At 47.8% G+C, this 12,981-nt stretch overlaps 1 protein-coding gene across 4 annotated transcripts in view; it reads left to right on the plus strand.

Annotated features, from left to right (window-relative positions):
* The window catches only part of CNTRL (centriolin), a 103,009-nt gene that overhangs the window by 45,297 nt on the left and 44,731 nt on the right, over window positions 1-12,981 (plus strand). The window contains exon 1 of one of the 4 annotated variants that reach the window (XM_073640817.1): window positions 12,457-12,718. The exons of 2 other annotated variants lie outside the window; for them this stretch is intronic. Coding sequence is in view for 1 of the 2 variants with exons in the window: in XM_073640818.1 (XP_073496919.1) it covers window positions 12,675-12,718 (44 nt within the window). In the remaining variant the exon portion in view is untranslated. Of the gene's footprint in view, window positions 1-12,456; window positions 12,719-12,981 lie in introns of those variants that run through there. One more of the 4 variants, XM_073640818.1, reaches the window with a different exon arrangement.

The following is a 12,981-nucleotide window of genomic DNA, read 5'->3' on the forward strand; positions in this document are numbered from 1 at the left end:
GGCCCGGATGGATGACGCCCGGCCGGTGCAGGTGCTGGCGGAGGGCATCACTGTGACCGATGCACTGAGCTGGGTGAAGACTGCATGGGACGATGTAAAGCCGGAGACCATCACTCAGGGCTTCCTGATGAGCGGTTTTGTGCCCACACTGGGTGTCAGCCATGATGACGACGAGGATGCCGCCCGTGCTCTTGCTATTCTCAGCCAACTTGGTGAAGCAGCTAATGCGACTCTGGACTTGGAAAATATCGATGAAAACCTTGAATGCTTCAACAGCGCCGACGTCTGCGAGGATGATGACCCCCATAGTGATCCTGAGTCCAATGGTCCGGAAGCTTCTCTGCCTGCTGAGGAATCAATAAACTTGGCGGATGCACTCTCCAGCATCAGGCGCCATAAGATGCTTGCTGCAGAGCTGGACAGTCCTCTCCTGATGGACTCATTGCTGCAGGTGGAGGCCGAGTACGAGAACATCATCGTGGCCAAAAAGCTAAATCAGAATGATCAAGTGTTAGCAGAAACTACAACTCCCAGCACGACCTGGCTAGTGGAGAAGAGAGGGAGCCGCTGGTAGATGAGACGACTACAGACCATACTAGAGAACACGACAGAACTACAACTCCCAGCATGCGCCCACTGGTAAGGAATCGTGAGAGCTGCTGCAGTAGACTGTATAGGAGGGCATAGCAGAACTACAACTACCAGCATGTTCTGACTGGTGGATAACAGTGGTAGCCATTGGTAGAAGAGACTGGTAGTAGACTGTGATTCAGAACACTGAAGAACTATAAATCCCTGCAGGCCTGACCGGTAGATGAGACTTGCTGTAGACATACAGAACTACAACTCACAGCATGCCCTGTCCGGCACAAGAAGCCCAGTTCTGTGGGAAGGGCAGGGGCAAGCTCTCTGTTATCAGCTTTTTTTAACTGTAATAAAGTATTTTTGTGACTTTGTACATAACTTTCTCCATCTCCGGCTGAGCAGGGTTACATTGCCTGAACTCCTCGCATGGCAGGGAACAGGTTAATATCATGCTCCCTCCATGAGCTCAGATATACAGGATAAGTGTCTGTCAGCAGCAGTGGAAGGGTTACAGGTGGTCTGCTGATCCCTCCCCCATATCCCACACTAGATGATCCTTAACCCCTGAGCTCCTTGCATCCTGGAGTCAAGACCTGCAGAGCATCGCAGCAACAACTGGAAGTTATCATGAGACACAGAGTATAGGCCCCGTCACACTAAGCGATGCAGCAGCGATCCCGACAATGATACGACCTGTCAGGGATCGTTGCTGCATCGCTAATACATCGCTGGTGAGCTGTCAAACAGGCAGGCTCACCAGCGATCAGGGGAGCAACGATATCGTGGAAAGAATCGTTCCACGATGTCCTGCTCCCGTTACCAGCCTGCTGCAAGCAGGAGCAGGCTGGTAACTATGGTAAACATCGGGTTACTAAGTGCGCGTGTGCCCCTAGTAACCCGATGTTTACCATGGTTACCAGCCAGATCGTTGGTCCCGCTGGTCACACACAGCGATGTGTGCTGGCCAGCGGGAGGCCAACGACCAAAAAATGGTCCAGGACACTTTGCAACGATCAGCGACCTCACAGCAGGGGCCTGATCGTTGCAAAGTGTCACACATAGCGACATCGCTGGTGAGGTCGCTGGTGAGTCACCAAAACCGTGACACAGCAGCGATCTCGCTAGCGATATCGCTTAGTGTGACGGGGCCTTATCACAACTATGATCGGGAAGTAGTGATGATGTTGACACACGGCAGGGGCTCATTAGGGTCCAACCTGTCACCAATGTAATAAGAACCTGGCGCTCCTTAGTAATGCGGAAACCGCTGTATTTGTGGCAGTCTGTGATATGCTTTATAATGCAGCCCTTCATTAGACCTAAGGGCCATTCTGCATCCCTAGGGGCCATTCAGCAGACCCAGGGGCCATTCAGCAGCCCCGGGGCCATTTAGCAGACCTAGGGGCCATTCAGCAGACCCAAGGGCCATTCAGCAGACCCAGGGGTCATTCAGCAGCCCCGGGGACATTTAGCAGACCTAGGGGCCATTCAGCAGACCCAAGGGCCATTCAGCAGACCTAGGGGCCATTCAGACTCAGTGCAGTCACGGCTCCCTCAGCAGTAGCTCTGCTTGGTTTATCTCTTGTCTGATGAAGGGCTGCGTTATAAGACCGCAGCGTCGCACAGACTGCCACGAATACAGCAATCTCTGCATTATTGCGTAGTGCCAAGATGCGCAAAGCATCGCCACCACGGCTGAAAGGAGTCAGGACACGCTGAGCATCGCCGCCACGGCTGAAAGGAGTCAGGACACGCTGAGCATCGCCGCCACGACCAGAAGGAGTCAGGACACGCTGAGCATCGCCGCCACGGCCAGAAGGAGTCAGGACGTGCAGAACATTGCCGCCACTGCCAGAAGGAGTCAGGACACGCTGAGCATTGCCGCCACTGCCAGAAGGAGTCAGGACACAATGAGCATTGCCGCCGCTGCCAGAAGGAGTCAGGACACGCTGAGCATTGCCGCCACTGCCAGAAGGAGTCAGGACACACTGAGCATTGCCGCCACTGCCAGAAGGAGTCAGGACACGCTGAGCATTGCCGCCACTGCCAGAAGGAGTCAGGACACAATGAGCATTGCCGCCGCTGCCAGAAGGAGTCAGGACACGCTGAGCATTGCCGCCACTGCCAGAAGGAGTCAGGACACACTGAGCATTGCCGCCACTGCCAGAAGGAGTCAGGACACGCTGAGCATTGCCGCCACTGCCAGAAGGAGTCAGGACACACTGAGCATTGCCGCCACTGCCAGAAGGAGTCAGGACACACTGAGCATTGCCGCCACTGCCAGAAGGAGTCAGGACACACTGAGCATTGCCGCCACTGCCAGAAGGAGTCAGGACACACTGAGCATTGCCGCCACTGCCAGAAGGAGTCAGGACACACTGAGCATTGCCGCCACTGCCAGAAGGAGTCAGGACACACTGAGCATTGCCGCCACTGCCAGAAGGAGTCAGGACACGCTGAGCATTGCCGCCACTGCCAGAAGGAGTCAGGACACGCTGAGCATTGCCGCCACTGCCAGAAGGAGTCAGGACACAATGAGCATCGCCGCCACAGCCAGAAGGAGTCAGGACACAATGAGCATTGCCACCACTGCCAGAAGGAGTCAGGACACAATGAGCATCGCCGCCACTGCCAGAAGGAGTCAGGACATGCTGAGCATCGCCACTTGGAGAGTATATGGCTATATAATATTCAAAGAGCAATCAGTGTGACAGGCAGTGATCTGACAGCATCAGGCGCATGTGACACCTAATCATGTAGCTAACCCATGTAATGGTAGCAGATAATGGTCGGTAAGGAGCGACATGATGATCCATCTTGATAGAGGCCACAGCAAGAAAAGCAGATCCGCTGCACAATCCGGCAGGACCAACAGAAGTAGGAGAGGCCGCCATTCTGGATGTGATGGGAAGTTTTCTCTGGTGGTCGGGACCTGAAAACAAAAGGGGACAGAGCAATGGTACTCCCCGAGATTGGGATACAACATGGGGAGATAAACCTATAGTAATGAGAGAACATATACAGGGTCTGAACAATGCATATACCACTAATCACTGCATATGGCGGTCTACACTATACACCACTAATCACAGTATACGGGGGTCTGTACACTGCATAAACCACTAATCACTGCATACGGGGGTCTGTACACTATACACCACTAATCACTGTATATGGGGGGGGCCCCCGACAACTGCATATACCACTAATTATGGTATATGGGGTCTGTACACAGCATATACCACTAATCACTGTACACTGCATATACCACTAATCACTGCACACAGGATCTGTACACTATATTCCACTAATCACTGTATACAGGGTCTGTACACTAAGTATACCACTTAGCATTGTATACAGAGGGGCGTCTATACACTGTATATACCACTAATCACTGTATACGGGGTCTGCACCCTATATATCACTTATCACTGTATACAGAGGGCGTATATACATTGTATATACCACTTATTACTGTATACAAGGTTTGTACACTATATATACCACTTATCACTTTATACGGGGTCTGTACACTGTATATACAGGTGCATCTCACTAAATTAGAATATCATCAAAAAGTTAATTTACTTCAGTTTTTCAATACAAAAAGTGAAACTCATATATTATATAGAGTCATTACAGAGTGATCTATTCCAAGTGTTTATTTCTGTTAATGTTGATGATTATGGCTTACAGCCAATGACAACACAAAAGTCATTATCTCAGTAAATTAGAATACTTTATAACAAGTGTTTTAAAAATATTTTTAAAACCCAAAATGTTGTCCTACTGATATGTACAGTGCATTGTGAAAGTATTTGGCCCCTTGAACTTTTCTACCTTTTGCCACATTTCTGGCTTCAAACATAAAGATATTAAATTCTAATTTTTTGGGGAAGAATCAACAACAAATGGGACACAATCGTAAAGTGGAACGAAATTTATTGGATATTTTAAACTTTTTTAACAAATTAAAAACTGAAAAGTGGGGCGTGCAATATTATTCGGCCCCCTTGAATTAATACTTTGTGGCGCCACCTTTTGCTGCGATTACAGCTGCAAGTCGCTTGGGGTATGTCTCTATCAGTTTTGCACATCGAGAGGCTGAAATTCTTGCCCATTCTTCCTTGCAAAACAGCTCGAGCTCATTGAGGATGGATGGAGGCCGTTTGTGAACAGCAGTTTTCAGCTCTTTCCACAGATTCTCGATTGGATTCAGGTCTGGACTTTGACTTGGCCATTCTAACACCTGGATACGTTTATTTTTGAACCATTCCAATGTAGATTTTGCTTTATGTTTGGGATCATTGTCTTGTTGGAAGATAAATCTCCGTCCCAGACTCAGGTTTTTTGCAGACTCCAACAGGTTTTCTTCCAGAATGGTCCTGTATTTGGCTCCGTCCATCTTCCCATCAATTTTAACCATCTTCCCTGTCCCTGCTGAAGAAAAGCAGGCCCAAACCATGATGCTGCCACCACGTTTGACAGTGGGGATGGTGTTTTGAGGGTGATGAGCTGTGTTGCTTTTATGCCAAACATATCGTTTTGCATTGTGGCCAAAAAGTTTGATTTTGGTTTCATCTGACCAGAGCACCTTATTCCACATGTTTGGTGTGTCTCCCAGGTGGCTTGTGGCAAACTTCAAACGAGACTTTTTATGGATATCTTTGAGAAATGGCTTTCTTCTTGCCACTATTCCATAAAGGCCAGATTTGTGCAGTGTACAACTGATTGTTGTCCTATGGACAGACTCTCCCACCTCAGCTGTAGATCTCTGCAGTTCATCCAGAGTGATCATGGGCCTTTCGGCTGCATCTCTGATCAGTCTTCTCCTTGTTCGAGATGAAAGTTTTGAGGGACGGCTGGGTCTTGGTAGATTTGCAGTGGTCTGATACTCCTATTTCAATATGATCGCTTGCACAGTGCTCCTTGAGATGTTTAAAACTTTGGAAAGATTTTTGTATCCAAATCCGGCTTTAAACTTCGCCACAACAGTATCTCGGACCTGCCTGGTGTATTCCTTGGTCTTCATGATGCTCTCTGCACTTGAAACAGAACCCTGAGACTATCACAGAGCAGGTGCATTTATACAGAGACTTGATTACACACAGGTGGATTCTATTTAGCATTACCAGTCATTTAGGACAACATTGGATCATTCAGAGATCCCCAATGAACTTCTGGAGTGAGTTTGCTGCACTGAAAGTAAAGGGGCCGAATAATATTGTACGCCCCACTTTTCAGTTTTTAATTTGTTAAAAAAGTTTAAAATATCCAATAAATTTTATTCCATTTCACGATTGTGTCCCACTTGTTGTTGATTCTTCCCCCAAAAATTAGAATTTTATACCTTTATGTTTGAAGCCAGAAATGTGGCAAAAGGTAGAAAAGTTCAAGGGGGCCAAATACTTTCACAATGCACTGTATGTTCAGTAAATGCACTCAGTACTTGGTCGGGGCTCCTTTTGCATCAATTACTGCATCAATGCAGCGTGGCATGGAGGCGATCAGCCTGTGGCACTGCTGAGGTGTTATGGAAGCCCAGGTTGCTTTGATAGCAGCCTTCAGCTCGTCTGCATTGTTGGGTCTGGTGTCTCTTATCTTCCTCTTGACAATACCCCATAGATTCTCTATAATAGATTCTCTATGGGGTTAAGGTCAGGTGAGTTTGCTGCCAATCAAGCACAGTGACACTGTTGTTTTTAAACCAGGTATTGGTACTTTTGGCAGTGTGGACAGGTGCCAAGTCCTGCTGGAGAATGACATTTCCATCTCCAAAAAGCTTGTCGGCAGAGGGAAGCATGAAGTGCTCTAAAATTTCCTGGTGGACGGCTGCGCTGACTTTGGTCTTGATAAAACACAGTGGACCTACACCAGCAGATGACATGGCTCCCCAAACCATCACTGATTGTGGAAACTTCACACTACACCTCAAGCAGCTGGGATTGTGTCCTCTCCACTCTTCCTCCAGACTCTAGGACCTTGTGGAGTGTGTCAGTGACTGCCTGCTGGACATCTGTCAAGTCAGCAGTCTTCCCCATGATTGTGGAGTCTACTGAAACAGACTAAGGGACCTTTTTAAACACTTAGGAAGCCTTTGCAGGTGTTTTTTGATAATTATTGTAATTTACTGAGATAATGAAAGGTGTTTTCATTGGCTGTAAGCCATAATCATCAACATTAACAGAAATAAACACTTGAAATAGATCACTCTGTTTGTAATGACTCTATATAATATAGGAGTTTCACTTATTTTTTTGAAGAACTGAAATAAATTAACTTTTTGATGATATTCTAACTTAGTGAAATGCACCTGTACCACTAATCAGTTTATACGGGGTCTGTACACTGTATATAGCACTAATCAGTTTATACGGGGTCTGTGCACTGTATATACCACTAGTCACTGTATAAGGGGTCTGTACACGATATATATGCCACTAATCACTGTATACAGGGGGCTATATACAGGGTCTGTACACTGTATATATGACTTATTACTGAATACGGGGTCTGTACCCTGTATATACCACTTATAACTTTATACGGGGTCTGTATACTATATATACCACATATCAAGGTATACGGGGGTCTGTACACTGTATATACCACATATCAAGGTATACAGGGTCTGTACACTGTATATACCACTTATGATTGTATACAGGGTCTGTACACTGTATATACCACTTATGACTGTATACGGGGTCTGTACACTGTATACAGGTCTGTAAAATGTATATGGAGTTGTCTATACAATGTATATACCACTAATCACTGTATACGGGGTCTGGTACTGTATACAGAAGGGGGTCTATACACTATATATATCACTTATCACTGTATATGGAGGTCTGTACACTGTATACACAACATCACTGTATACGGGGTCTGTAAGCTATATACACCACTTATTGTATACATGGGTCTGTACATTGTATTAAGTAGTCTGTACACTGTATACACCACTTACCACTTTATACGGGGTCTGTACACTGTATACAGAGGTCTGTACACTGTATATAACAATTATCACTGTATACGGGGTCTGTACACTGTATATACATCGCTGTTTCACAGGTTAACGATTTTTGTGGAGGAACAAATTAAGTAAAACTAAAGAAATAACGTACAGAAAGAAGCGTTTTCGCTGCGTCTGTACACTATATACAGGGCTGTGTCTGTAAACGTCTGATCCATCCAAATCTAACATTAATGAAATTGATTAGTTAAAACCGTAAATGGCAGAAATGTGATTTATTAGTGGTTGTAGCTCTGCAGAAATGCTTCGGGATTTACCGGAAGTGTCAATAACAGCGGTCATCTCCCGTGCAGAGAACGGGACCAGCCGTCCAACATGGCAGCTTCAGAAAAACGCAGCATCGGCCGCTACCACCGTACAATATGGATGAGCCGCCTTTATTTCTCTGCACTTTTAAGTTTCCCTGGTTATTTTAGCTTGTATGATAAAATGGTGTCATTGAAAACCACAGCTCATCCCGGGGCTACAGCCCTGAGGAGATGAAGGAACACAAGTCCCAGGAGTGGTTGCATGTGATTTCACAGCAAAGCGCGGAGATGGAGACTGCCAGGCCTTAAGGCTGTGTGCCCACTATGCATTTTTCAAGCGTTTTTGTTGCTGAATTTCTGCAGCGAAAACGCTTAAAAAATGCTTGGTAATACGTGCCCCATGGTCCCCAATGATAATCTGCATGTGCTGTGCACATGCTGTGGAAATTTCCGCTGCGAATTATCATTGCGGAAAAATACGCAGCATGTCCATTAATTTTGCGGACACGCAGCGTAATTATCGCCATTGACTTGCATTGAAATGCATAATATCCGTGTCAGCACATTTGCACACGCGGATATTAAGCGATTCAATGTGCGGATGGTAGCCGGGTCTGGATGAAGAGGAGACTCTCCTCCGGACCTGGGTACCATAGAAACTGTTAGGTTGTGTGCCCACGTAGCATTTTTCAAGCGTATATGCTGCGGAATTTCCGCAGCGTAAACGCTTGAAAAACGCATGTATATCCGCACCCCATGGTCCCCAATGGGATTCCGCAAGTTCTATGCACATGCTGCGGATTTTTCCGCAGCGTTTATGCCGCGTTCAAAAATCTGCAGCATGTCATTTAATTTTGCGTTTCCGCAAGCGGAATTGCCTTTGTCCAATGCATAAAAAACGCAAGGCAATTCCACATGTGGAAAACGCGTGATAAACACGCGATAAACGCGTGCGGAATTCCGCATGCGTTTTTCCGGGAGAGGACTTGCATTTATGCAGCAGAAATTTTCTGCTTCATAAATGCAACGTGGGCACATAGCCTGAGGCTGAGTGCCCACGTAGCATTTTTCAAGCGTTTATGCTGCGGAATTTCCGCAGCGGAAACGCTTGTGAAACGCTAGGTAATCCGCACCCCATGGTCCTCAATGGGATTCCGCATGTTCTATGCACATGCTGCGGATTTTTCCGCAGCGTTTAGGCTATGTGCCCACGTTGCATTTATGAAGCAGAAAATTTCTGCTGCATAAATGCAAGTCCTCTCCCGGAAAAACGCATGCGGAATTCCGCACGCGTTTATCGCGTGTTTATCACGCGTTTTCCACATGCGGAATTGCCTTGCGTTTTTTATGCATTGGACAAAGGCAATTCCGCTTGCGGAAACGCAAAATTAAATGACATGCTGCGGATTTTTGAACGCAGCATAAACGCTGCGGAAAAATCCGCAGCATGTGCATAGAACTTGCGGAATCCCATTGGGGACCATGGGGTGCGGATTACCAAGCGTTTTACAAGCGTTTCCACTGCGGAAATTCCACATCAAAAACGCTTGTAATCCGCAACGTGGGCACGCAGCCTTAGGCTATGTGCCCACGTTGCGGAAATGAAGCAGAAAATTTCTGCTTCATTTCCGCATGTCCTCTCCCGGAAAAACGCATGCGGAATTCCGCAAGCGTTTATTGCGCGTTTTCGACATGCGGAGTTGCCTTGCGTTTTTTCATGCATTAAATAAGGCAATTCCGCATGCGGAAACGCAAAATTAATGAACATGCTGCGGATTTTTGAACGCAGCATAAACGCTGCGGAAAAATCCGCAGCATGGGCATAGAACTTGCGGATTCTCATTGGGGACCATGGGATGCGGATTACCAAGCGTTTTACAAGCGTTTCCGCTGCGGAAAATCCGCAGCAAAAACGCTTGTAATCCGCAACGTGGGCACGCAGCCTTATGCTGCGCACAAAAATCCGCAGCATGTCATTTAATTTTGCGGAAACGAAGCGGAACTCCCGCCATTGACTTGCATTGAGACGCATAGAAACCGCGACTGTACATTTTTACAAGCGGCTTCTATGCGTCTCTATGTGCGGATGGTACCCAGTTCTGGAGGAGAGGAGACTCTCATCCAGACCTGGGTACCATTGTACCTGTGAAAAAAAGAATAAAATAACAAATAAAGTTTATACTCACCTTTCCGAAGGCTTCTCTCTGAATGCCGGCATCGCTGAAGGACCTGCGGTGACGTCACAGTCATGTGACCGCAGGCCCTTCACCGCTCAGTCTCGCGATATGCCGGCAGCCGGGAACCAGACAGGAAGCAGCGCTGCAGCCACGCCGGGACATCGGGGGTAAGTATAGCTTTATTTGTTTTAATTTTTACGGTTCACACTGTATAAATCCATGCTGTTTGCATGGATTTATACAGTGTGACCTAGTTGTCAAGCACTTTCCAAGTGATGCTATCGCCTGGAAAGCGCTTGTCAATCTGCATGTGGATCCGCATGTATTCTGCAGGAAAAACGCATGCACAATCTGCATGCGTTTTTTCTGCCAGGGAGATGCAGAAATGCTGCAGAAATTTTCTGCTTCATTTCTGCATCGTGGGCACATAGCCTTAGGCTATGTGCCCACGTTGCATTTATGAAGCAGAAAATTTCTGCTGCATAAATGCAAGTCCTCTCCCGGAAAAACGCATGCGGAATTCCGCACGCATTTATCGCGCATTTTTCGCGCGTTTATCACGCGTTTTCCACATGCGGAATTGCCTTGCGTTTTTTATGCATTGGACAAAGGCAATTCCGCTTGCGGAAACGCAAAATTAAATGACATGCTGCGGATTTTTGAACGCGGCATAAACGCTGCGGAAAAATCCGCAGCATGTGCATAGAACTTGCGGAATCCCATTGGGGACCATGGGGTGCGGATATACATGCGTTTTTCAAGCGTTTACGCTGCGGAAATTCCGCAGCATATACGCTTGAAAAATGCTACGTGGGCACACAGCCTTAGCATCACTTGGAAAGTGCTTGACCACTTGGTCACACTATATAAATCCATGCAACCGGCATATATAGTGTGACCACGTAATAGTTAAAAAAAAGAATAAGAATGGTAAAAAATAAAGATTATACTTACTTTCTGATGGTTCCCGGCCTCCTCAGCGATGCGTCCGGTCTTTTGTATGGGTCGCGGTGGTGTGAAAGGACCTGCCATGACGTCATTTAGTCATGTGACAGGTCACAGGACCGCTGACGCCAGCGGTCGCGTGACCTCTCACATGACTAAATGACATCATGGCAGGTCCTATCACACCACCGCGTCCCATACAAAAGACCGGACGCATCGCTGAGGAGGCCGGGGACCATCAGAAGGTAAGTATAATCTTTATTTTTGAAGGCTGTGTGCCCACGTAGCGTTTTTCAAGCGTATATGCTGCGGAATTTCCGCAGCGTAAACACTTGAAAAACGCATGTATATCCGCACCCCATGGTCCCCAATGGCATTCCACAATGTCAATGCCCATGCTGCGGATTTTTCCGCAGTGTATATGCTGCGGTCAAAAATCTGCAGAATGTTCATTAATTTTGCGGAAGCGCAGCGGAATCAATGTGCGGATGGTACCCAAGTCTGGATGAGAGGAGACTCTCATCCAGACCTGGGTACCAAAGAACCTGTAAAAAAAAGAATAAAATAAAGTTTATACTTATCTTCTGATGTTTTCCCTCCGTCGCGCTGTTGTCTGAAGGACCTGCCACGTCATCGAGTCATGTGACCCACCACATGACTCAATGACGTCACCGCAGGTCCTGCACACAACAGCGTGAGCCGCTCAAGCCTCCGGACGGGGCAGAGGATGCATCAGAAGGTGAGTATAAAGTTTATTTTTTTAATTTTTACCATTCTGAACAAGTTGTCAAGCACTTTTCCAAGTGATGCTTGGAGAAGTGCTTGATAACCCGCATGCGGAAATGCATGCAAAGACGCCTCACAAACGCTTCTACCTGCCGGGAAAACCGCATGTAATATCCGCATGCGATTTTCCCGCCAGGGAGAAGCGTAAAAAATATGCTTCAGGTCCGCAACGTGGGCACATAGCCGAAGGGTTTGTCAAGCGTTTTTGCATGCATTTCTGCATGCGGGTTATATATCAAGCACTTTCCAAGCGCTTCTACCTGGCAGGAAAAACGCATGTACAATGCGCATACATTTTTCCTGCCAGGGAGAAGCGGAAAAAATCTGCAGCATTTCTGCATCGTGGGCACATAGCCTAGGGCTGAGCTGCTGAGGTAAACTGAAAGCACAGCTATGATTGGCCGCAAACGGAAGGCAACGCGTGTCGGTTGCTATGGGAGACAGTCCACGTGATCTTGTGGCACAGAACATCCAATCAGTGCTCAGCTCTCACTTTGCCCACAGATCAGTGTACATGAATGAAATGAAAGCGAAGTTGTGATTGGCTGCGCTGTGTATAACACACGGGTGAGACTATAGCACGCGCTGCTCTACCATATACCAACCGGCACACGGTGCGCACACCCCCGGCTCCGCCTCCGCTGACAGGCGGGCCCTCCCCGGATCAGGCGCGGCTTTGGCTGCCCATGTCAGTTGACGCCTCCGGTAAGATGGCGGCGCACAGTTGCAGGTGACGGCCGGTCTTCTAGATGACGGCACCATTATAGCTGTACACCTCACTGCTCACCTCCGCCTCCATCTCCCGGGGCCGCCGGCCCGACCGCAGTGCGGAGTATCACTGGAGGACGAGCCTGCGGCGGGAAAAGACGAAGACGGCGCAGTGTTACCATGACAACGGCGACCCCAACAACAACAGCGGCAGCAGCCAGGAGGTGAGGAGACTCCGAGAGCAGCAGAGAAGACTAAGAGAGGCAGAAGGCAGCGGAGGGGAGGAGAGGATATAGCACAGAGGGTGGCGGGGGAGAGGAAACAGGAGAGTAGGTGAGGCTATAGCACAGGAGAGTAGGTGAGGCTATAGCACAGGAGAGGAGCGGGGAGAGGAAACAGGAGAGTAGGTGAGGCTATAGCACAGGAGAGGAGCGGGGAAAGGAAACAGGAGAGTAGGTGAGGCTATAGCACAGGAGAGGAGCGGGGA

The sequence above is a fragment of the Phyllobates terribilis genome, unplaced genomic scaffold (assembly GCF_046119375.1).
Source record: "Phyllobates terribilis strain yellow unplaced genomic scaffold, ASM4611937v1 Scaffold_7__3_contigs__length_470593459, whole genome shotgun sequence".
Lineage (NCBI taxonomy): Eukaryota > Metazoa > Chordata > Amphibia > Anura > Dendrobatidae > Phyllobates > Phyllobates terribilis.